Source organism: Dermochelys coriacea, chromosome 28 (assembly GCF_009764565.3).
Source record: "Dermochelys coriacea isolate rDerCor1 chromosome 28, rDerCor1.pri.v4, whole genome shotgun sequence".
In the NCBI taxonomy this organism is placed as follows: Eukaryota; Metazoa; Chordata; order Testudines; family Dermochelyidae; genus Dermochelys; species Dermochelys coriacea.
Window position 1 is genome coordinate 1463172 of NC_050095.1, and position 22324 is coordinate 1485495.

Consider the following 22324-nt stretch of genomic DNA (forward strand, 5'->3'; position numbering starts at 1 on the left):
CAAGATAATTCATGCAAAGAAATATCTAGCACAAGTGGTCCAATGAAGCTGCTTGTGCAGATAGTCGTGTGAGCAGTAAATTATGCAAAGGATTGGTGCAGTCATTAGTGCAAGGGAGTGGTGCAATTATAATAGGTGCAGTTCACTAGCTCCAGGAGTTCCTCCTTACAACTGTGCTCCTGTGCGGCCTCATATCACAGCAGGTAGACGGTTCCCTCTGGGGCCGCCTGACGCTACTGTAATAAGTGAAAAAAATCCGTGCATTTGTGCAAATAATGGGTACAAGCCATGGGTGAGAATAATCATGCGGGCCCATCCCGACTGTACATAATTAGTGCAAATAACAATAATGTAGATAATAATTCGTGCAGGTCAGGGGGAATGGTCGGCATAGAAAGGTGACCATTCTGGCGAACGTTATGCATAGTTGTCATTAGCACTCCGAAAATTAGTTGGCATAAAGTCAAATGAGTGGTGCAAATAATAGCTCATTACCGCGAAAATTAAAGTCAAACATAACAATTGGTGGAGATGAACCCGCCTTCAGACTAGAGTGAGTGGCTCGGGAGTTCGGTGTCACTCCATGCAGGACCTGCTGGGGAGCCCAGTACTGGTGCACCAAAATGGTGCTAATTCCCAGAGGCAGATTTTTAGGTCGGGCGGGCTCTCTAGTTCAGGGGTAGGCTAATTTTTGGCCGGAGGGCTCTGGGGTGGGGCCAGAAATAAGGAGATGAGGGGTGGGAGGGGTCTCTGGGGTGGGGCTGGGGATGGGAGGTTTGGGGGGTGCAGGAGAGGATGCTCCGGGCTGGCTCGAGGGGGTGGCGGGCGGGAGGGGATCAGGGGTGGGGCAGGCTCAGGGGGGCAGGGCCCGGCGGCGCTTATCTCACGTGGCTCCTGGAAGCAGGGGCAGCTGCCATTGGCTCCAGTTCCCAGCCAGTAAAAGTGGGGTAGCCTACAGAGCTGAGCCCCCTGGCTGCCCCTACACTAGGAGCCGGAGGGTGGGCCATGCGGCTGCTTGTGAGACCCGCGTGGGAGTGGCCCCTGCCCCTGCCCCTGCTCCCCGGGGCCGTAGTTTGCTCACCCCTGCTCTAGATTATCTAGCCTGCCCCTCCTGCGTATCACAGGCAGGGAACCTCAGTTGCTTCCCCCTGTATGGAGCCCACCCATTTATTCTGGATTAAAGCATCCTCCAGAAAAGGCATCTGGAGTGGATCGGCTCCCAAGAGACGGAAAAACAGCACTTCCCTGACAGTTTTATCCCGTAGCTAATCCGCCCGGGGACCCTCCCCGAGGCGGGGCTGGGCTCCGCGCCTCCCCGTACGCCCTGGGACCCCTCCCCGAGGCGGGGCGCAGGGCGGTGCTGCCGGGGAGCCCTGCGCTCTCTCGTCTTTCCCCTGCCCGGGCAGGGCTGGTATCGGTCGGTGGCTCCTTGCGCGGCCGCCGGGGCTGCTCTTGCCTCTCTCCCAGAGGTGCTCGGGTGGTTCGGAGCCTTCTCCGGGCGGGCCGCCTGAACCTCAGTGGCCGGTTCTCTCCCTCCGTCCAGGATGACGGTGAAACTGGACTTCGAGGAGTGTCTCAAGGACTCTCCCCGGTTCAGGTGGGTCTCTCGCAGCGCTGACGCTGGAGCGGGGAGTCCGGTTCGGGTGCTGGTTCCGGTACCGGTGCTGTTCCTCTCCCCCCCCTCCCATCTCAAGCCTCCCCTTCCCCGGGGCAGCCTGTGCGCTTTTACGCATCTCCATGCGCCTCTGGCGTTGGGGCCAAGGGGTCCCGGAGCAAGGACATGGGGGGCTGGTGGTTCCCCGGCTCTGTAGGGGGCGGGAGCAGTGTCCCCTGGACCTGGCCCTCTGTAAACGCTGGTTTATTTTCGGGGGAGGAGTTAGCAAATGAGGGGCTACAAGCTGGTTATATGGGGAGCAGGTTGAGCTGTTGGGGAACCCCTCGGCCAAACAGCCCCCCCAGTTTAATCTCTCTGCGGGAGAGCAGGAGGTAGGGGGTCGCTGGGATGGTGGGGGCTGGAAGCCATCCTCTGGCGTGAAAGTGCGGGGAGATCCCTTGTTTTAGGGAGGGGTACTGGGGGGCTGTAAGATGACCCCTCAGCTGCCCCCTATGCCATGCCCCGTAGTTCTCCACTCAGGCCTTGTTCCCTCTCCAGGTGCCCCCCCGGCATACATCATCCATCCTCCCACCCCTTCTGCTCTTCCCTGCCCCCTATACACCCTGCACCCCACTCCCACTCACATGTCTTCCAGACACCAGTGAACCACATGGCATGAGGTTCCCCCGCCACACAAACAACCTGAAGCGGGGTGGGGGGGCAGGAAGCAACCGGTGCACAAGGTGCTGCGCAACCCAGATGGCCGGAAACCAGAGCTGCATCAGGGAGGATGAGCAACTGGGGCAGGGAAGACACAGCTCCTCTGTGGGGATCAGGGGGCCCTGGGGATAGAGGGGACAACACATGGCCCCCCGTGGGATCAGGGGCCCTGGGGTCAGGGGACGAAGGGACAGACTACAGGCTCCCCCCATGGGGATCATGGCCCAGGAGATAGAGGGGACACACGTGCCCCCCGTGGGGATCAGGGGCCCTGGGGCAGGGGACGAAGGAACAGACACACAGGGCTCCCCCCATGGGGATCACGGGCCAGGGCAGAGGGATGGAACACATGGCCCCCCCGTGGGATCAGGCGGCAGGGGATGGGAGAACAAACAACACAGCCCCCCTGTGGGGGATCAGGAGCCCAGGAGACAGAGGGACGGACACACACGGCCCCCCAGCAGGAATCAGGAGGCAAGGGACGGATGGACAGACCCACACGGTCCTCCCGTTGGATCAGGGCCCTGGGGTAGGGGACAGACAGACAGAAAGACACCCACACAGCCCCACACGGTGATCAGGGGCAGAGGATGGACAGACAGACCCACACGGCCCTCCGAACAGGATCAGGGTCCTGGGGGTAGGAGACAAACAGACGTACCCACACGACCCACCCACACGGGTTAGGGGCCCAGCAGCACAGGGGCAGGGAGGGGTTTGCAGCTGGGTGCCAAGCTCTTATGGGTGTAGCTTACACTCCTCCACCCCCGAGCTGCATTCCCACGCCCGTGCCGTTTGGGGATGGGGCGTAGTTTACACCCTCTCCCCCCAGAGATCTGTGACCCTCGGGGGGGTATCCCCCCATTCTGTCTCTCTCACACACACACACACCGTTCCCCTTCTGTGTGTGTGTATTGAAATCTCTCTCGTGCATGCCCCTGTGTCCCCCCCGTGCGTGTCTCTCTCATACACCCCCCACTACCTGTGTACCCCTGTTTTTGTGTGTGTGTGTCTCTCTTCACACACACCCCTGTGTCCCCCAGCTGTGTCTCTCTCATACACACACAAACCCATGTCCCCCTTGGGGGGGGTGTCTCTCTCTCCCAGCCAGCCCCCCGCCCCTGATACCAGTGCTAAGATAGGGCTGTCTAGGGTTAGATCGTCCCACAGAGGGACCCTCCCCCCAAGATCATGCCCCCCCCAGAGAATCCCCCCTTCTTCGAGGGCGCGAGGCCCAGTGCATGCTGGGACGGCTGGAGCCATCTTGGCCCCCTAAGTCAGCCAGTCCCTGCCCTGGGGCCGGGGCCCCCTAGAGGGGACGGGGCCCTGCCCCATTCCCTGCCCCAGAGGGCGTCTCCTATGATCCTCTCTGCTCAACCATGGGTGGGTTTTACAGGCTTTATTTTTTTCCATTTCCAAAATTGTCCCTGTCCCCGTCCCGCCCCCCGTCCATGGTAACCGGTTGTGGGGGGGTTGCCAGGCGACGGCGGGGGGGTGACAGGAAGCGGTTGTGGGGCTGATGGAGGTAGGGCCAGGCCGGAAAGAAACGACCGCAAGGGAGAGCGAGAGGCGGCTCCTGGGGCGGGGGGGGAGGGGATGAGTGCCACCGATTTACACCCCACCCCCGAAAAAAATATATCTCCTTCCTCAGACCCCATTGACCCCCCCAAGGAGCCCTCCCCATGACCCCTGATGCCCCAGGAGCCCTCACACCATTGAGCCTGACACCCCTGGGAGTCTCCTCCCCCAGTCCCTTCATCCCCCATTTCCTAATGTGCCCTGATGTCCCCCATCTCCCTGTGGCCCAAACGGCCCCCCGCAGCAGTGACCCCCCGCACATGCCCCCACCAGCCCCACCCTTGCTCCTCCCCCCCCAGCTGCTAACCCATCACCCCTAGGCTGCCCCACCCACGTCCCTGGGACCCTGATCCCTTCCCCAGCACCCCCTCCATGACCCCAATACCAGCCTAGCCCCAGCCCCCTAGCTGACCCCCTCTCCACTGCTGCTACCGGGGTGCCGCTCCAGTGATTCCTGGGGACCCTTGGATGACAAAGCGCCCCCCCCATGCAGAGGAAGGGTGGGGGTGGGCTGTTAGCGACCCCAGATTTTCCTTAACCCATCTGCCCCCCCAGGGCTGCCATCGAGGGGGTGGAATCTGAGTCTTTGAGCTGGGAGACTCGTCTGGAGAAGGTGAGGTGGGGGGAGGGGAGGGGACCCAGGCGTCTGATTCCACAGAGCTGTCCTGGGGGTCTGGATGGTGGGTAGGGGGCAGGTTATGGGGGGCTAGATCAGGAGGCAGGATATGGGGGGGGGGATGGAGGATGGGGGGCTGGTTCTGGGGGGCTGGATGGAGGGTGGGGTGGATCAGGGGGCTGGATAGTGGGTGGAGCTGGATGGAGGACGGGTAGCTGGATGACAGGGCTGGATGGAGGTTGGGGGGCTAGTTCGGTGGGGCTGGATACTGGATGTGGGGTGGATGGAGGGATGGGGCAGGTTCTGGGGGACTGGATGGAGGCAGGGGGCTGGTTTGAGGGGCTGGTTCTGGGGAGCTGGATGGAGGTGAGGGGGGTATTCTGGGGGCTAGATTAGGAGGGAGCGAGGGCTGGTTCTGGGGGCTGAATGGAGGGCAGGGGCTGGTTCTGGGGGGCTGGATGGAGGGCAGGGCCTAGTTCTGGGTGGGCTGGATGGAGGTTTGGGGCAGTTCTGGAGGGCTAGATTAGGAGGCAGGGGGCTGGATGGAGGGTGGGGGGCAGGTTCTGGGGGGCTGGATGGCAGTTGGGGGGCTGGTTCTGGGGGCTGGATAGAGGGTGGGACAGGTTTGGGGGCTGGATGGCAGTTGGGGGGCTGGTTCTCAGGGCTGGATGGAGGGTGGGGGCAGGTTGTGGGGGGCTAGATTAGGAGGCATGGGGGCTGGTTCAGGGGGCAGGTCGGGGTTTGGATGGCAGTTGGGGGGCTGGTTTTGGGGCAGGATGAGGGTGGGGCAGGTTTGGGGGACTGGGTGGCAGTTGGGGGGTGTTCTTGGGGCTGGATGGCGGGTGGGGGGCAGGTTCGGGGGGGCTAGATTGAGGGGGCGGGGGGGCACTGGTTGCGGGGACGAGTCCCCGTCAGCATCAGTACGGGGGGTGAGGTACTGGGGGGGCCCAGGCTGCGTGTGGCTGACCCCTACCCCCCACTCCCCGGCAGCTGCTGAGCTCTGTGGGGCCATGCTGGACTCGGGGCGTCAGTACTGCATGGCCAGCAGGCCTTCGTCGGTGGTGCGTGAGCTTGTCCCCAGCAACCCAGGGGGACACCAGATGAGTGTGAGTCTCCCCCCCGGCCGGGCTGGGGGGGACCGGGGGCCGATTACGGGGGATCTGGGGCTGGGTGGGCTGGGGTCGAGTCTGGGAAGGAATCTGGGGCTGGAGGAGCCCGTGGGCTGGGCTGGGGGGCCCATGGGGGCTGATCCAGTGGGGTCAGGGGGGGTTCTGGGGCCGGGGAGGGATGGAGGGGGCGATTCAGGGGGATCTGGGGCTGGGGGCGGGGCGTGGATCTAATCTGGGGAGGAATCTGGGGCTGGGGGCCCATGGGGCTGATCCAGCGGGGGCGGGGGGATTGGGGCTGGGGAGTGATGGAGGGGGCGATTCAGGGGGATCTGGGGCTGGGGGGGCGTGGGTCTGATCTGGGGGAGGATCTGGGTGGGAAGCCGTGGGGCTAGGCTGGGGGGCCCATGGGGCTGATCCAGCAGCGGTCAGGGGGGATCTGGGCCTGGGGAGTGATGGAGGGGGAGATTCAGGGGGATCTGGGGCTGGGGGGTGGGGGCATGAATCTGATCTGAGGAGGAATCTGGGGCTGGGGGGCCCATGGGGCTGATCCAGCAGCGGTCAGGGGGATCTGGGCGGGGGAGTGATGGGGGGGCAATTCAGGGGGATCTGGGCTGCTGGGGGGCGTGGGTCTGATCTGGGGGCTCCACTTGTGGGATCGGCTGTGCCATCTGCTGTCGCCCGTGGGGCCCTGAGCCAGCTGGGCTGGAGGGTGCTTCAGTGTCCCCCCTCCCCCCCACCAATGCAGCCCTACTGATCACACGCGGGGGGCGAGTCCTGTCTCCCAGCTCGCTAGGGGGACTTGGGGGGCAGAGCTGAGGGCGCTCACCCCCACCCCCCAGCAGGCAGTGCTGATCCCCTGCCCCAGTGGCACTAGGGGCGTTGTGGTGACCCATTGAGCTGCATTGCTGCAGGTTCCCCGTAGCCTGGGGAACTCCCTGCCACATGACGCTCTCTCTCTTAAGGCAGAGAGCAGTGCAAAGAGGAGGGACTTGGCCTTGGGGCTGGGGAATCCCCTTGGGTGGGGAACAGGACAGGGGCAGGGACACACAGCAGCTTGGGGAGGGGGCCCTGCCAGCCCCTCACTCACCTTCTCCCCCTTGTTCTGCCCCCCAGGAGTGCCTGGAAAAATTCTCCGTCAGCCTCAACCAAATGCTTGACAACCAAGTGGTGAGAGACACCCCCCCCCCCCCGCTCACCTTCCAGCCCCCACTTTTCCCTGCTTGGGCCCCACCCCCAACACCTCTGACTCCTCCCCTCCCAGCTGGCCCCCACCTCCACCCTGCTCTAGGCTTCTCTCCCCCCATCTCTGCCCCCTTCACCCTGGGGGAGCCTCTCTTCCCTCCCACCTGCCCTGGTCCCACCCCCGCCTCCTTGGGACCCCATTCCCCAATCCCTCCCAGGGCACCTTTCCTGATTTGGGGGTATGGGTGGTGCCCCCAAGTAGCTCTGTCCCTACTGTCATCCGGCTCGATCTCTCCCAGGGCCCCCCAACAATCTCCAGACCTCCTCTTCCTCCCCGGCGGTTCCCTCCATCTCTGATTCCCCTCTCTCCCTGGTCCCCCCAATCTCTGACTGCTGGGCCCCCCAATAATAAATACCCTTCTCCCTCCTCCTAGGGGGTCTCCCAATCTCTGATCCCCTCCTTCCTCTCTCCCCAGCCCCCAATCTTAGATCTCCTCTCCCTCCCCTGGTGGTTCCCCCAACCTCTGATCCTCCTCTCTCCCCAGCCCCCCAATCTCTGACCCCTTCTCCCTCCCCCTAGGGGTCACCCCAATCTCTGATCCCCCTCCCTCCCCAGACCCCCCAATCTCTGACCACTGGGCCCCCCATCTCTGACCCCCTCCTTCCTCTCTCCCCAGCCCCCAATCTTTGACCCCCCCCTTTTCCTGGCTCATTGCAGGAGCTTCTGGACAGCACCCAGCAGTCGTCCCGGCATCACATCTATATCCTGGTGAAAGAGTGAGTTTTGGGGGCGGCTGGGGGGGCAGGAGGATGGAGGAGAGACCTCCCAAGGGGGTAGCTGAGAGGGGCCGTTTTGGGGAGGGGCAGGGTAGATGGTTGGGGGGTGAGAGGTTGAAAGGATGAAGGGGGGGCATTGTGGGGGTGCCCTGGTGATCTGGGGGGGCTGATTGGATTCAGGATGAGGCACCTGGATTGGGGAAGGGACAGGCGGGAAGTTCCGGGAGGGGGCTGGATCTGGAGTTGGGGGCTGGTTGGGGGTGGAGGCTGGTGATTCTGGGTTACGCGGGGCAGCAAGGGGCTGGGTTTCGGACGGCAGGGGGCCAGTTTTGGGGGCCCCCCCGACCCCCTGCTGTCCCAGGGACATGAAGCGGTTCAAGGAGGCCCGGAAGGAGTTTGAGCGGGGCAGCGAGGGGCCGGGGTTGGGGGGGCTGGGTTCATGGGGGTGGTTTCGGTGCCCCCCCTGACCCCCCGCTGTCCCAGGGACATGAAGCGGTTCAAGGAGGCCCGGAAGGAGTTCGAGCGGGGCAGCGAGGGGCCGGGTTTTGGGGGGGCTGGGTTCATGGGGGTGGTTTCGGTGCCCCCCCTGACCCCCCGCTGTCCCAGGGACATGAAGCGGTTCAAGGAGGCCCGGAAGGAGTTCGAGCGGGGCAGCGAGGGGCTGGCCAGCGCCCTGCACCACAACGCCGAGGTGCCGCGCCGGAAGCAGCACGAGGTGGAGGAGGCTGTCCAGGCTCTGCAAAGCGCCCGCACCAGCGCCCGCCACCGCGCCCTGGACTACGTGCTCCAGGTGGGCACCGGGGCGTGTGTGTCTGGGATCAGGTGTGTCCAAAGCCCCTGGCGGCTCCGGTCAGCGGCCCAGTGGGCTGGCGGGCTCCCAGGAAGCAGCCGGCATGTTCCCCAGCCGGCTCCTCTGCGGAGGGGCAGCCAGGGGGCTCCGCACGCTGGCCCCGCCCCCCAGCGCTGCCCCCGCAGCTCCCATTGGCTGGGAACCGTGGCCAATGGGAGCTGTGGGGGCGGTGCCTGCGGACGGGGCAGCATAGGAGTTGGAGGGGGGGCTGCTTCCAGGAGCTGCTTGAGGTATGTGCCGTCCGGAGCCGGCACCCCTGACACCCCCTGTGCCCCAACCCCCTGCCCCAGCCCTGATCCCCCCTCCCGCCCTCCGACCCTCTTGGTCCCAGCACCACCCAAGGGCCTGCACCCCCAGCCAGAGCCCTCACCCCTCTCCTGCCCTCTGAACCCCTCAGTCCCAGCCCTGATCCCCCAAACTTCTGATCCCTGGCCCCACCCCAGAGCCTGCACCCCCAGCTGGAACCCTCACTCCCCCCGCACGCCCCAACCCCCTGTCCCCGCCCTAATCCCCCTCCCGCACTCCTGCCCCAGCCCGGTGAAAAGGAGCGAATGAGGGAGGGTGGGGAAATGGAGTGGGTGGGGGCGGGGCCTCGGAGGAGAGGCGGGGCATGGGCGGGGCCTCGGAGGAGGGGTGGGTTTTGTGTGCATAGCAAGTTGGCAACCCTAGTCTGGGACTGGTGGGGTTCTGGGGGGCAGGGAAGAGGGAGGGGCGTGGGGTGGGGGAATATGGGGAGCAGGGAAGGCAGAGGGGCCCAGGGTGGGAGAGATCTGGGGGGCAGAGAGTCCTGTGATGGGGCTGGAACTGGGGGAGCAGGAGAGAGGGTGGGGTCTCTGGAACTCGGGGTGTCTATAAGGGGGCTTGGGGGCTTCCTAGGATGGGGGGGGCAGGGGTGGGCGGGAGGCTGGTTCCCGGGCTGGAGCCCCGCTGGGGCAGAGCTGGGAGTGGAGTGTTTTGTGGGGAGTGTTTCTGGGGGGGGATCAGCCCCCCAGTTCTCTACAGAATTGACCCATAGAGTTCCCCCCTCCCCTGCCCCCCAGATCAACATGATCCAGTTCAAGAAGAAGTTTGAGATCCTGCAATTTGTGAGTTGGGTGATGGGAGGGGGTACACTGAGGAGAGGGGGGCCTGTGGGGGGCAAAAGGTGGGTGGGGGGTTCTGGGGTCGGGGGGCTGTGGAGGGATTGGGGTCTGTGGGGGAGGAGATCTCTGGGGGGGGCAGGGTGTGTGGGGGGCTCTGAAGGGCATTGGGGGGATGGAGGGATAGAAGAGATCTGGGGGGCAGGGTAGAGAGGGCAGAATGTGCTTGTGGGGAGAGCATGTGGGGGGCCCTTCGGGGTGGGTGGGGGAGGGATTGGGAGGGTCCATGTGTATCGGGGATGGGCAGTATAGGGGTCAGGCATGGGGGCAGTGAGGTGGGGGGCTGTGGGGTGGGGGCAGGAATGGGGCTTAGGCGGGTAGCAGTGCAGAGTGGGCAGGAAGGGGGACTGGGATGGGGGGCTCGGGTGGGGGGTTCAGGGTGGGGGTCAGTGCGGAGGGGGCAGGATGGGCAGCTGTGGGGTGGGAGGCAGTGCTTGGGGTAGGAAGGGGGGTCTAAGGGATGGGGGTCTTAGCAGGGTTCGGGGGGCAGGAAGGGGGGTCTGTAGGGTGCAGGATTTGGGGGGCAGGAAGGGGGGCTGTGGGATTGGGGGCTCAGGTGGGAGCAGCGTGTAGGGGGCAGGACGGGGCTGTAGGATGGGGGTCGGGGTGGGGGCAGTGCGTAGGGGGCAGGAAGGGAGGCTGTGGGATGGGGGAGCTCGGGGGGCTTGAGGTGGGGGTTGGTGCGTAGGGGGCAGAATGGGCGTCTGTGGGGTGGGGGGCAGTGCTTGGGGGTAGGAAGGGGGGGCTATGGGATGGGGGGCTTAGCAGGGTTCAGGGTGGGGGGTTCAGGGGATGCTCGAAGGGGCGCCTCTTGGGTGCAGGGTTGGGGGGGCAGGAAGGGGGGCTGTGGGATTGGGGACTCAGGTGGGAGTCAGTGTGTAGGGGGCAGGACAGGGGGCTGCAGGATGGGGGTTCGGGGTAGGGGGCAGGAAGGGGGGCTGTAGGGTGGGGGTTCAGGGTGGGGGGCAGTGCGTAGGGGGCAGGACAGGGGGCTGTAGGATGGGGGTTCGGGGTAGGGTGCAGGAAGGGGGGCTGTAGGGTGGGGGTTCAGGGTGGGGGCAGTGCGTAGGGGGCAGGACAGGGGGCTGTAGGATGGGGGTTTGGGGTAGGGGGCAGGAAGGGGGGCTGTAGGGTGGGGGTTCAGGGTGGGGGGCAGTGCGTAGGGGGCAAGACAGGGGGCTGTAAGATGGGGGTTTGGGGTGGGGGCAGTGCGTAGGGGCAGGACAGGGGGCTGTAGGATGGGGGTTTGGGGTAGGGGGCAGGAAGGGGGGCTGTAGGGTGGGGGTTCAGGGTGGGGGGCAGTGCGTGGGGCAGGACATGGGGCTGTAGGATGGGGGTTCGAGGTAAGGGGCAGGAAGGGGGGCTGTAGGGTGGGGGTTCAGGGTGGGGGCAGTGCGTAGGGGGCAGGGCAGGGGGCTGTAGGATGGGGGTTCGGGGTAGGGGGCAGGAAGGGGGGCTGTAGGGTGGGGGTTCAGGGTGGGGGGCAGTGCGTAGGGACCAGGACAGGGGGCTGTAGGATGGGGGTTTGGGGTGGGGGCAGTGCTTAGGGGCAGGAAGGGGGGCTGTAGGGTGGGGTCAGTGTGTAGGGGGCAGTGCATAGGGGCAGGAAGGGGGGCTGTGGGATGGGGGAGCTCGGGGGGGCTCGAGGTGGGGGTCGGTGCGTAGCCCGGCTGTGACCCCCCCGTCTGCCCCCCAGATGACGGAACTCATGGACGCCCAGGCCTGCTGCCTGGAGCAGGGGCACCGGCTGGCCCAGCAGCTGGAGAAATACCGCAAGGAGCTGGGTGACCAGGTGGGGGAGCTGGGCAGGGGGGGCCCGGGGGATACGGGGTGGGGGGCAGGTCCGGGAAGGGGGCGGGGACATGGGGGGCGGGGACTTCCCAACCGGGGGCCATGCAGCAGACAGGATGCCGGTGCGCACATCCCAGCCGGCGGCGCGGGGCCCGGGGGCTCCTCTGCCCGGAGACCATGTCACCGCCCCGGGGAGCCTGCACCCGTGGCCTCTGGGCCCACCTCGGCCAGGTGGGTGCCGGACGCCTGGGTTCTCTCCGCGGCCCCAGGAGGGGAGTGGGGGCTGGTGGGTCAGAGCAGGGGGGGCTGGGAGCCAGGACTCCTGGGTTCTCTCCCCGGCTCTGGTAAGGGAGCAGGGGCTGGTGGGTCAGAGCAGGGGGGGGCTGGAGCCAGGACTCCTGGGTTCTCTCCCCGGCCCTGGGAAGGGAGTGGGGGCTGGTAGGTTAGAGCGGGGGGGGGCTGGAGCCAGGACTCCTGGGTTCTCTCCCTGGCTCTGGGAGGGGAGCGGGGGCTGGTGGGTCAGAGGAGGGGGGGGCTGGGGGCCGGACACCTGGGTTCTCTTCTCAGCTCTGGGAGGGGAGCGGGAGCTTGTGGGTTAATGTGTGTGGTGGGGGGGATACAGTGTCGGGGGTTGGGCTGTTGGCGGGAGGTCATTGGCTGTATGGTGGGAATGTAGTGGGGGTCTATGGGGGATCAGACACCCCCGTATCTAGGAGCTGGGGGGGAGGTGTTCACAAGAACGATTCTCCCCCCCCGCACAATAACCAACTACAGCAGCTGCCAAGTTTGACACCCGCACGGCCGCTTCCTGTTTTCACTTCAGGTTTCCTGCTCGGTGACCTCTGACCCCCCCAGCTTGGGGGGGTTCCTGCTGGGGCGGGAAGGGGGGGATGCAGGCTTGCTCCCCTCCCAGCCCAGATGTTAAGGGGAGGCTGGAAAAATCAACAGGACTCAAATGCCAAGCGCAGATGCTGTAGGGAGAGAACCCAGGAATCCTGGCTCCCAGCCCCCCTGCTCTGACCACTAGCCCCCACTCCCCTCCCAGAGCTGGGGAGAGAACCCAGGAGTCCTGGCTCCCAGCCTCCCCCGATCTAACTACTAGCCCCCCACTCCCCTTTCCAGAGCTGGGGAGAGAACCCAGAAGTCCTGGCTCCGAGACCCCCTGCTCTAACCCACCAGCCCCCACTCCCCTCCCAGAGCCGGGGAAAGAACCCAGGAGTCCGGGCCGCCACGGGCTGTCTGGGAAATTCACCCTCCGTCCTTCCCGTCCCCGCAGCTGCACCAGCTGGTCCTGGAATCGGCGCGGGAGAAGAGGGACATGGAGCAGAGACACATCATGATCAAACAGACGGTGAGGGGGGAGGCATGGGGGCAGGTGTGGGGGGAGGGGGTCTCCGGTGGGTGGGTATGGGCAGGGCCTTCTGGGGAGAGACAGCTATTTGGGGGCAGTGGGAGGAGCCTGTGGTCAGGGGGTGAGGCTAGGTTATGAAGGGGTGGGGCCTGGGCCAGAGAGGGCGGGGTTTGTGGGTTGGGGCCAGGACTGGATATGGGGTGGGAGGAGGCAGTGGCTGGTGAGGCAAGGTCTGGGGTGGGTGGGGGCGGTGCTGGGGTAGGGGAGCAAGGCCCGGGCCCAGTGGGGTGGGGCTGGAGGCGGGGCCCTGCGGGTGGGGGGACGGGGCCCTGAGTGGCGTGGGTGGGGTGTAGGTGCTAGCGTGTTGGGGCTGGCGTAGAGGGGGCAGGACTGGGGGCAGTGAGGTGGGGCTGAGGGGAGCTGGGCTTGGTGGGGTGGTGGCGGGGCTGCGGCAGGTGGGGTGGGGGCTGGCGCCAGTGAACTGGAGACTCAGTGGGGTGGAGGCGGGGCTGGAGCGGGTGGTATGGGGGCGGGGCTTGGTGAGGGTGAAGGTGGGTGGGGTGAAGTCTGGGGGCAGTGAACTGGGGGCGGGGCTCAGTGGGGTGGAGGCGGGGCTGCACCTGGCAACGCGGGGCAGGGGTTGGTGGGGGCGGGGCTCAGGGGGTGGAGGCGGGGCTGCGCCTGGCAGAGCGGGGCGGGGTTTGGTGGGGGCGGGGCTCTGGGGGTGGAGGCGGGACTGCGCCTGGCAGAGCGGGGCGGGGCTTGGTGGGGGCGGGGCTCAGGGGGGTGGAGGTGGGGCTGCGCCTTAAGAGTGGGACCGGGCTTGGTGGGGGCAGGGCTCAGTGGGCTGGAGGCGGGGCTGCGCCTGGCAGAGCGGGGCGGGGCTTGGTGGGGGCGGGGCTCAAGGGGTGGAGGCGGGGGCTGCGCCTGGCAGAGGGGGCGGGGGTTTGGTGGGGGCGGGGCTCTGGGGGTGGAGGCGGGACTGCGCCTGGCAGAGCGGGCGGGGCTGGGTGGGGGCGGGGCTCAGTGGGGTGGAGGTGGGGCTGCGCCTTAAGAGCGGGGACGGGGCTTGGTGGGGGCAGGGGCTCAGTGGGCTGGAGGCGGGGCTGCGCCTGGCAGAGCGGGGTGGGGCTTGGTGGGGGCGGGGCTCAGGGGGTGGAGGCGGGGCTGCGCCTGGCAGAGCGGGGCGGGGTTTGGTGGGGGCGGGGCTCTGGGGGTGGAGGCGGGACTGCGCCTGGCAGAGCGGGGCGGGGCTTGGTGGGGGTGGGGCTCAGTGGGGTGGAGGTGGGGCTGCGCCTTAAGAGCGGGACGGGGCTTGGTGGGGGCAGGGCTCAGTGGGCTGGAGGCGGGGCTGCGCCTGGCAGAGCGGGGTGGGGCTTGGTGGGGGTGGGGCTCAGGGGGTGGAGGCGGGGCTGCGCCTGGCAGAGCGGGGTGGGGCTTGGTGGGGGCGGGGCTCAGGGGGTGGAGGCGGGGCTGCGCCTGGCAGAGCGGGGCGGGGTTTGGTGGGGGCGGGGCTCTGGGGGTGGAGGCGGGACTGCGCCTGGCAGAGCGGGGCGGGGCTTGGTGGGGGCGGGGCTCAGTGGGGTGGAGGTGGGGCTGCGCCTTAAGAGCGGGACGGGGCTTGGTGGGGGCAGGGCTCAGTGGGCTGGAGGCGGGGCTGCGCCTGGCAGAGCGGGGTGGGGCTTGGTGGGGGCGGGGCTCAGGGGGTGGAGGCGGGGCTGCGCCTGGCAGAGCGGGGCGGGGTTTGGTGGGGGGGGGCTCTGGGGGTGGAGGCGGGACTGCGCCTGGCAGAGCGGGCGGGGCTTGGTGGGGGTGGGGCTCAGTGGGGTGGAGGTGGGGCCTGCGCCTTAAGAGCGGGACGGGGCTTGGTGGGGGCAGGGCTCAGTGGGCTGGAGGCGGGCTGCGCCTGGCAGAGCGGGGCGGGGCTTGGTGGGGGTGGGGCTCAGGGGGTGGAGGCGGGGCTGCGCCTGGCAGAGCGGGGTGGGGCTTGGTGGGGGCAGGCCCCAGTGGGGTGGAGGCAGGGCTGCGCCTTAAGAGCGGGACAGGGCTTGGTGGGGGCAGGGCTCAGTGGGCTGGAGGCGGGGCTGCGCCTGGCAGAGCGGGGCGGGGCTTGGTGGGGGCAGGCCCCAGTGGGGTGGAGGCGGGGCTGCACATTGCAGAGCGGGGCGGGGCTTGGTGGGGGCGGGGCTCAGGGGTGGAGGCGGGGCTGCGCCTGGCAGAGTGAGGCGGGGCTTGGTGGGGGCGGGGCTCAGTGGGCTGGAGGCGGGGCTGTGCCTGGCAGGGCGGGGCTTGGTGGGGGCGGGGCTCAGGGGGTGGAGGCGGGGCTGCACATTGCAGAGCGGGGCGGGGCTTGGTGGGGGCGGGGCTCAGGGGGTGGAGGCGGGGCTGCGCCTGGCAGAGTGAGGCGGGGCTTGGTGGGGGCAGGGCTCAGTGGGCTGGAGGCGGGGCTGTGCCTGGCAGAGCGGGGCGGGGCTTGGTGGGGGCGGGGCTCAGGGGGTGGAGGCGGGGCTGCACATTGCAGAGTGAGGCGGGGCTTGGTGGGGGCAGGGCTCAGTGGGGTGGAGGCGGGGCTGCGCCTGGCATAACGGGGCGAGGCTTGGTGGGGGCGGGGCCCGGGGCGAGGGCGGGGGCTGTGGAGAGGGGAGGCGGGGTCCTGGGGGGGAGGCGGGGCCCAGGGCAGGGGCTGTGAAGAGGGCAGGCGGGGTCCTGGGGGGCCGAGGCGAGGGAGGGGCTGCGCAGTGGGTGGGGCGGGGCCGTGCCCCCCCAGTGACAGCCCGGCCCCCCCCCAGGACCTGTCCCAGGACGAGGCGGTGCTGGAGGGGCGCAGGGAGGCGCCGGACGGGGTGGTGATGGAGGGGTACCTCTACAAGCGAGCCAGTAACGCCTTCAAGACGTGGAGCAGGTCAGAGACCCCCCCTTTGCCCCCCGATTCCCCTCACGCCCGCCCCCGTTTCCCCCCATGCCCCTCCCAACTCCCCTGCCCCCGGTGCGCATCCGTGTCTGTCCGGAGGGGGGGCCCAGAGACCCCCGCGTCCCCCCTCCCGCCCCTCCTCCTTCCCCTTCCCCCCCTCCCCGCCCCCTTATGGCACTCCCTCCCCCCAGGCAGGGGGCTGTGGCCCCCAAACCCCTCTCCCCCCACTGACAGCCCCCCCGCTCTCCGCCAGGCGCTGGTTCTCCATCCAGAGCAATCAGCTGGTCTATCAGAAACGGGCCAAGGTGAGTGGGGGCCTTTGCGGAGGGGCTTGGGGGGGGCCCCAAGGGGTCGGGGGGACGGGGCCCAGCCAGGGGTGAGCTGGGGGTGCAAAGGAAGGGTGGGGAGGTGGCTGGTCTCAGAGGACAGAGGGGTGGGGAGGGGGGCATTCCTCGCTGCTCTCCCAGGAGGCAGGGGGTTGGGGGGGCTATGGGGTGCTATGTCTCTGCCCCCCCCAGGACCCGCTGACGGTGGTGGTGGAGGACCTGCGGCTCTGCACCGTCAAGCCCTGCCCCGACCATGAGCGGCGCTTCTGCTTTGAAGTCGTGTCCCCCTCCAAGTGAGTCCTGCCCCCCAACCCTGCTGCCCCCCAACTCCCCCCCGACCCCCTGCCCCCCGCATCAGTGCAAAGCCCCTGCCCCCTCGTCGCTGCACCTCCCCAGCCCCCCCATCACCAGCTTTCTCTACCCCCTGCTGAGGCCAGACCTCCCACCCCCTTCCGGTTGGGGGGGAGTGGGCCCCACGGAGCCCCCCCCAAACGCCCCATGTCCCCCCCAACCAGGAGCTGCCTGCTGCAGGCCGACTCAGAGAGACACCAGCAGGCCTGGCTGACAGCCGTGCAGAACAGCATCGCCTCAGCCTTCAGCGAGGGGCAGGCCGAGCCCCCCGGCCAGGTACGGACCCCCCCAGTCACCCCCCAAAACTGCCCATGGCCTCGGCCTTCAGCGAGTGGTAGGCCAAGCCCCCTGGCCAGATACGGACCCTCCCAGGGGCCCCCAAAACCCCCCAAGGCTTCAGTCAGAGGCAGCTGGAGACCCCTTATCTGGTCTGGGGGGGGCTGCGGGTCGGGATCAGGGGGCCAATGTTGGGGAATGGGGGGGTTTGTGGAGAGGAGCGGGGGGCACTGTGGGGAAATGTGGGGGCTGTGGGCGGGAAGCTAGTGACGCCATGGGGGAAGGGGGGAGCCGTGGTGGAAGGGGGGCTGTGGGTGGGGAGCGGGGGATGCTGTGGGGGAAGGGAGAGCCATGGTGGAAGGGGGGCTGTGGGTGGGGAGTGGGGAACGCTGTTGGGGAATGGAGGTCTGTGTGGGGGAGCAGGGGGCACTGTGGGGAAATGTGAGGGCTGTGGGTGGGGAGTGGGGGATGCTGTGGGGAAATGTGGGGGCTGCGGGTGGGGAGCAGGGGATGCTGTGGGGGAAGGGGGGAGCCGTGGGGGAACGGGGGCTGCGGGTGGGGAGCGGGGGCTGCCGTGGGGGAAGGGGGGCTGCGGGCCGGGAGCACAGGGCCCAGGCAGCCCCCTAACTCCGTGCCCTCCCCCAGCACCCGGAGCGCCCCGCCTCGCTGGGGGGGGGCACCATGGAGGCGTCGGGCCGGAGCCTGCGGGCGGGCGGGGACAAGCGGGTGCTGGACCAGGTGCAGCGGCTGGAGGGGAACGCGCAGTGCTGCGACTGCCGGGAGCCCGCGCCCGAGTGGGCCAGCATCAACCTGGGCATCACCCTGTGCATCGAGTGCTCCGGCATCCACCGGTACCCCCCGAACTCCCCCGGGGCGCCCCAAAACCCCCGGGGCCCTCCGAGCCTCCCAGTTCCCTCCCGAACCCCCCAGTGCCCTCCCAAACCCCGATCTCTCCCAGCTCCCCTGGCCTGGTCATCACCCTGTGCACCGAGTGCTCCGGCATCCACCGGTACCCCCCGAGCCCCCCCGGAGCCCCCCAAAACCCCGAAGGCCCCCCAAGCCCCCCACTGCTCTCCTGAACCCTGATCTCCCCCAGCTCCCCCGGCCTGGTCATCACCCTGTGCACCGAGTGCTCCGGCGTCCACCAGTACCCCCCGAGCGCCCCCGGGGCCCCCCAAAAACCCGAAGGCCCCCCAAGCCCCCCACTGCCCTCCCGAACCCAGATCTCCCCCAGCTCCCCCGGCCTGGTCATCACCCTGTGCACCGAGTGCTCCGGCATCCACCGGTACCCCCCGAGCCCCCGCGGGGCCCTCCGAGCCTCCCACTTCCCTCCCGAACCCCCCACTGCCCTCCCAAACCCCGATCTCTCCCAGCTTCCCCAGCCTGGTCATCACCCTGTGCACCGAGTGCTCCGGCATCCACCGGTACCCCCCGAGCCCCCCCGGGGCCCCCCAAAACCCCGGAGGCCCCCCAGCCCCCCACTGCCCTCCTGAACCCTGATCTCCCCCAGCTCCCCCGGCCTGGTCATCACCCTGTGCACCGAGTGCTCCGGCGTCCACCAGTACCCCCCCGAGCGCCCCCGGGGCCCCCCAAAACCCTGAAGGCCCCCCAAGCCCCCCACTGCCCTCCTGAACCCTGATCTCCCCCAGCTCCCCCGGCCTGGTCATCACCCTGTGCACCGAGTGCTCTGGCATCCACCGGTACCCCCCGAGCTCCCGCGGGGCCCCCCGAGCCCCCCCGGGGCCCTCCGAGCCTCCCACTTCCCTCCCGAACCCCCCACTGCCCTCCCAAACCCCGATCTTCCCCAGCTTCCCCAGCCTTGTCATCACCCTGTGCACCGAGTGCTCCGGCATCCACCGGTACCCCCCGAGCCCCCCCGGGGCCCTCCAAACTCCCGGGAGCCCCCCGAGCCCTCCACTGCCCTCCCAAACCCCGATCTCCCCCAGCTTCCCCAGCCTGGTCATCACCCTGTGCACCGAGTGCTCCGGCGTCCACCGGTACCCCCGAGAGCCCCCGGGGCTCCCCAAACCCCAAAGGCCCCCCGAGCCCCCCACTGCCCTCCTGAACCCTGATCTCCCCCAGCTCCCCCGGCCTGGTCATCACCCTGTGCACCGAGTGCTCCGGCATCCACCGGTACCCCCCGAGCCCCCGCGGGGCCCCCCGAGTCCCCCCGGGGCCCTCCGAACCTTCCACTTCCCTCCCGAACCCCGATCTCCCCCAGCTTCCCCAGCCTGGTCATCACCCTGTGCACCGAGTGCTCCGGCATCCACCGGTACCCCCCGAGCCCCCCCGGGGCCCCCCAAAACCCCCGGGGGCCCTCCGAGCCTCCCACTTCCCTACCGAACCCCCCACTGCCCTCCCGAACCCCGATCTCCCCCAGCTTCCCCAGCCTGGTCATCACCCTGTGCACCGAGTGCTCCGGCATCCACCGGTACCCCCCGAGCCCCCCCGGGGCCCCCCAAAACCCCCGGGGGCCCTCCGAGCCTCCCACTTCCCTACCGAACCCCACACTGCCCTCCCAAACCCCGATCTCCCCCAGCTTCCCCAGCCTGGTCATCACCCTGTGCACCGAGTGCTCCGGCATCCACCGGTACCCCCCGAGCCCCCCCAGGGCCCCCCAAAACCCCGGAGGCCCCCCAGCCCCCCACTGCCCTCCTGAACCCTGATCTCCCCCAGCTCCCCCGGCCTGGTCATCACCCTGTGCACCGAGTGCTCCGGCGTCCACCAGTACCCCCCGAGCGCCCCCGGGGCCCCCCAAAAACCTTAAGGCCCCCCAAGCCCCCCACTGCCCTCCTGAACCCAGATCTCCCCCATCTCCCCCGGTCTGGTCATCACCCTGTGCACCGAGTGCTCCGGCATCCACCGGTACCCCCTGAGCCCCCGCGGGGCCTCCCGAGCCCCCCCGGGGCCCTCCGAGCCTCCCACTTCCCTCCCGAACCCCCCACTGCCCTCCCAAACCCCGATCTCTCCCAGCTTCCCCAGCCTGGTCATCACCCTGTGCACCGAGTGCTCTGGCATCCTCCAGTACCCCCCGAGCCCCCCCGGGGCCCCCCAAAACCCCCGGGGGCCCTCCGAGCCTCCCACTTCCCTCCTGAACCCCGATCTCCCCCAGCTTTCCCAACCTGGTCATCACCCTGTGCACCGAGTGCTCCGGCATCCACTGGTCCCCCCCCGAATCCCCCCGGCCCCTCACTGTGCCCCTATCCCTCCACTGCCCCGACCTCCCCTTGCCCCCCTCCCAAGCCCCCCAGCCTGGCCATCGAGAGCTCCAGCACATATGGGCCTTGGGGGGCAGCCGGGGGGGTCCCCTCTGAGCCCCCCCAGCTGACTCCCTCCCTTCTGTCGCAGGAGCCTGGGGGTCCATTTCTCCAAGGTTCGCTCCCTGACGCTCGACTCCTGGGAGCCGGAGCTCGTCAAGGTAACGGTGGGGGAGGGGGGTGTCCGCCCGGGGGGGGTGTCTCACAAGGGGTGGGCTTAAGGGGGGCAGGCAGAGGGTGACTTGGGGGGCTGTTTGCCGGTGGAGTCACACCCCGCCCCCATGTTGGTGGGTTGCGGGCTCTGGTCACTGGGCCACGGGATGGGGGTCAGGCCCGGGGGGGGTCCACATCTGGATTGTGACTGCCCCCCCGTGTGTCCCTTCCCCCCCCCAGCTGATGTGCGAGCTGGGGAACGGAGCCCTGAACCGCATCTACGAGGCGCGTGTGGACGAGATGACGGTCAAGAGACCCCAGCCCGGCTGCTCCCGGTGAGCCCCCCCCCAACGCCCCCCTGAACCCTCTGGCCCTTCGCCATGCCCCTCCCAGTGATGCCCCCTGGCTCCACCCTCACCTGCCCCCCTCCAGAGCGCCCCCCTGAACCCACTGGCCCCTCCCCCAGCCCAGCTGCTCATCATGAGACCCCTCCCCACACGCCCACAAACGCCCCCACAAGGCTGCGTTCTCCCCCCGCACGAGCAGGGGCTGCCCCGTCTCACCGCCCCCCCCCGGACTCCCCCTCCCACAGGGCGGAGAAGGAGAGCTGGATCCGGGCCAAATACGTGGAGAAGAAATTCATCACCAAGTTGCCGGAGGCACGGCTGAGCCGGGGGGGGCGCCGGGGACCCCTCGACCGGGACCGGCCCCCCAGGCCCCCCCTCAAACCCCAAGCGGGCAGCATTGGCCGGGCGGCAGGTACCTGATGGGGGAAGGGGTTAGGATCCTGGGGAGGGGGGAATCCCGTGGGAGGGGGGGAGTGTAGGGCTGCGGGGGGGGGCAGTGTCTGTGTCTAACCCAGCCCCTTTCGTCCACCCCTGCAGAACCGGGGGGGGGGCAGGGATATGTGACTGGGGTGGGTGCGGCTGGGCAGGGGGACGCCTTGGGGCCTGGGTGTAGCCCAGTGGGCATGGCTGGGTGGCCCCCCTGTCCCTGATGCCCCCCCCACTTTTCTCCCCAGCTCCAGAGCCAGGAGAGGCCGGCTCCCCCCCCGAAGACCTGCGCAGTCTCCACCCGGGGGCGCTGCTCTTCTGCGCCGCCGGCCACCAGAACCTGCCCACCATGGCCGACGCCCTGGCCCACGGCGCCGACGTCAACTGGGTCAACGCCGCCGAGGACAGCCGGACCCCGCTGCTGCAGGCCGTGGCCGCGGTAGGTGGGGGGCGGGGGGGGAGAGCGGGGCTGAGCTGGGGTGCGCGTGGGGGGGGGGGTGTTAACCCCTTGTGCCCCGGCTCACTCCGCCTCTCCCCGTCCCCAGAACTCCCTGCTGGCCTGCGAGTTCCTGCTGCAGAACGGAGCCAACGTCAACCAGGCCGACAGCGCCGGGCGGGGGCCCCTGCACCACGCCACCATCCTGGGCCACACCGGGTAGGTTCGGGGGGCTGGGGCCCGCCCGGGGGCCCGCCCAGCCAGGACGGCGAATTCTGGGGGGGTTGCTGTTCCTCACCTGGCCGCTAGAGGGCGCCGTGGCGCCAGCACCGCCGCACTGGTGGCACCCGCCACCCCTTGGGTGCACCGGCCGCGAAGCTAAGCAGGGCCGGGGCTGTGTTGCCGACCCGAATGGGGGACCTTCTCGACCCCCCCCACCCCCACCCGCTTCTCACGGTTCTGCTCTCTGATAGGCTGGCCTGCCTGTTCCTCAAGCGGGGGGCCAATCTGAATGCGGTGGACGTGGAGGGGAAGGAACCGCTCTCCATCGCCATAGACACGGCCAACGCTGACATCGTCACCCTGTGAGTCCGCGCCCCCCCCCCCCAGGTTGGGGAGGCGGGGGTGCTGATGGAGGGGGAGGGGTGAATCAGGGAGATGGGGGAGGGCAACGTGTCTCATTTTCTGCCCCCCCTTCCCCCCGCAGGCTGCGGCTGGCCAAGATGCGGGAGGCAGAGGTCGCGCAGGGACAGTCAGGTGGGTGTCTTGTCTTGGGGGCCCAGGGCTGGGCTAGCAGGGGCTGCAGGGTGGGACGGAGGGGCACCGGCAGGGCTGGGGGGGGCAGGGCTGGGCTAGCAGGGGGCTGCAGGGCGGGAGTGAGGGGCACCGGCAGGGCTGGGGGGGCAGGGCTGGGCTAGCAGGGGGCTGTGGGGCGGGAGTGAGGGGCACCGGCAGGGCTGTGGGGGGCAGGGCGGGGCTAGCAGGGGGCTGTGGGGCGGGAGTGAGGGGCACTGGCAGGGCTGGGCTGGCAGGGGCTGGGGGGCGGGAGTGAGGGGCACCGGCAGGGCTGGGAGGGGGCAAGGCTGGGCTAGCATGGGGCTGCGGGTCGGGACTGTGGGGCACCTTGCCCCACTC

The 22324-nt window shown here is 68.7% G+C and overlaps 1 protein-coding gene across 2 annotated transcripts in view; it reads left to right on the top strand.

The window, feature by feature from the left end:
- Positions 1-22324, top strand: part of ACAP1 (ArfGAP with coiled-coil, ankyrin repeat and PH domains 1) — a 28119-nt gene that overhangs the window by 5028 nt on the left and 767 nt on the right. The window contains exons 4-21 of one of the 2 annotated variants that reach the window (XM_038386119.2): positions 6731-6784; positions 7518-7576; positions 8183-8366; positions 9467-9511; positions 11262-11357; positions 12633-12707; positions 15497-15609; positions 15872-15923; positions 16137-16237; positions 16460-16571; positions 17217-17422; positions 19920-19989; positions 20222-20316; positions 20574-20740; positions 21003-21193; positions 21300-21409; positions 21664-21774; positions 21897-21946. In XM_038386119.2, the coding sequence (XP_038242047.1) occupies positions 6731-6784; positions 7518-7576; positions 8183-8366; positions 9467-9511; positions 11262-11357; positions 12633-12707; positions 15497-15609; positions 15872-15923; positions 16137-16237; positions 16460-16571; positions 17217-17422; positions 19920-19989; positions 20222-20316; positions 20574-20740; positions 21003-21193; positions 21300-21409; positions 21664-21774; positions 21897-21946 (1891 nt within the window). The remainder of the gene's footprint in view (positions 1-6730; positions 6785-7517; positions 7577-8182; positions 8367-9466; positions 9512-11261; positions 11358-12632; positions 12708-15496; positions 15610-15871; positions 15924-16136; positions 16238-16459; positions 16572-17216; positions 17423-19919; positions 19990-20221; positions 20317-20573; positions 20741-21002; positions 21194-21299; positions 21410-21663; positions 21775-21896; positions 21947-22324) is intronic. The other variant, XM_043503648.1, reaches the window with a different exon arrangement.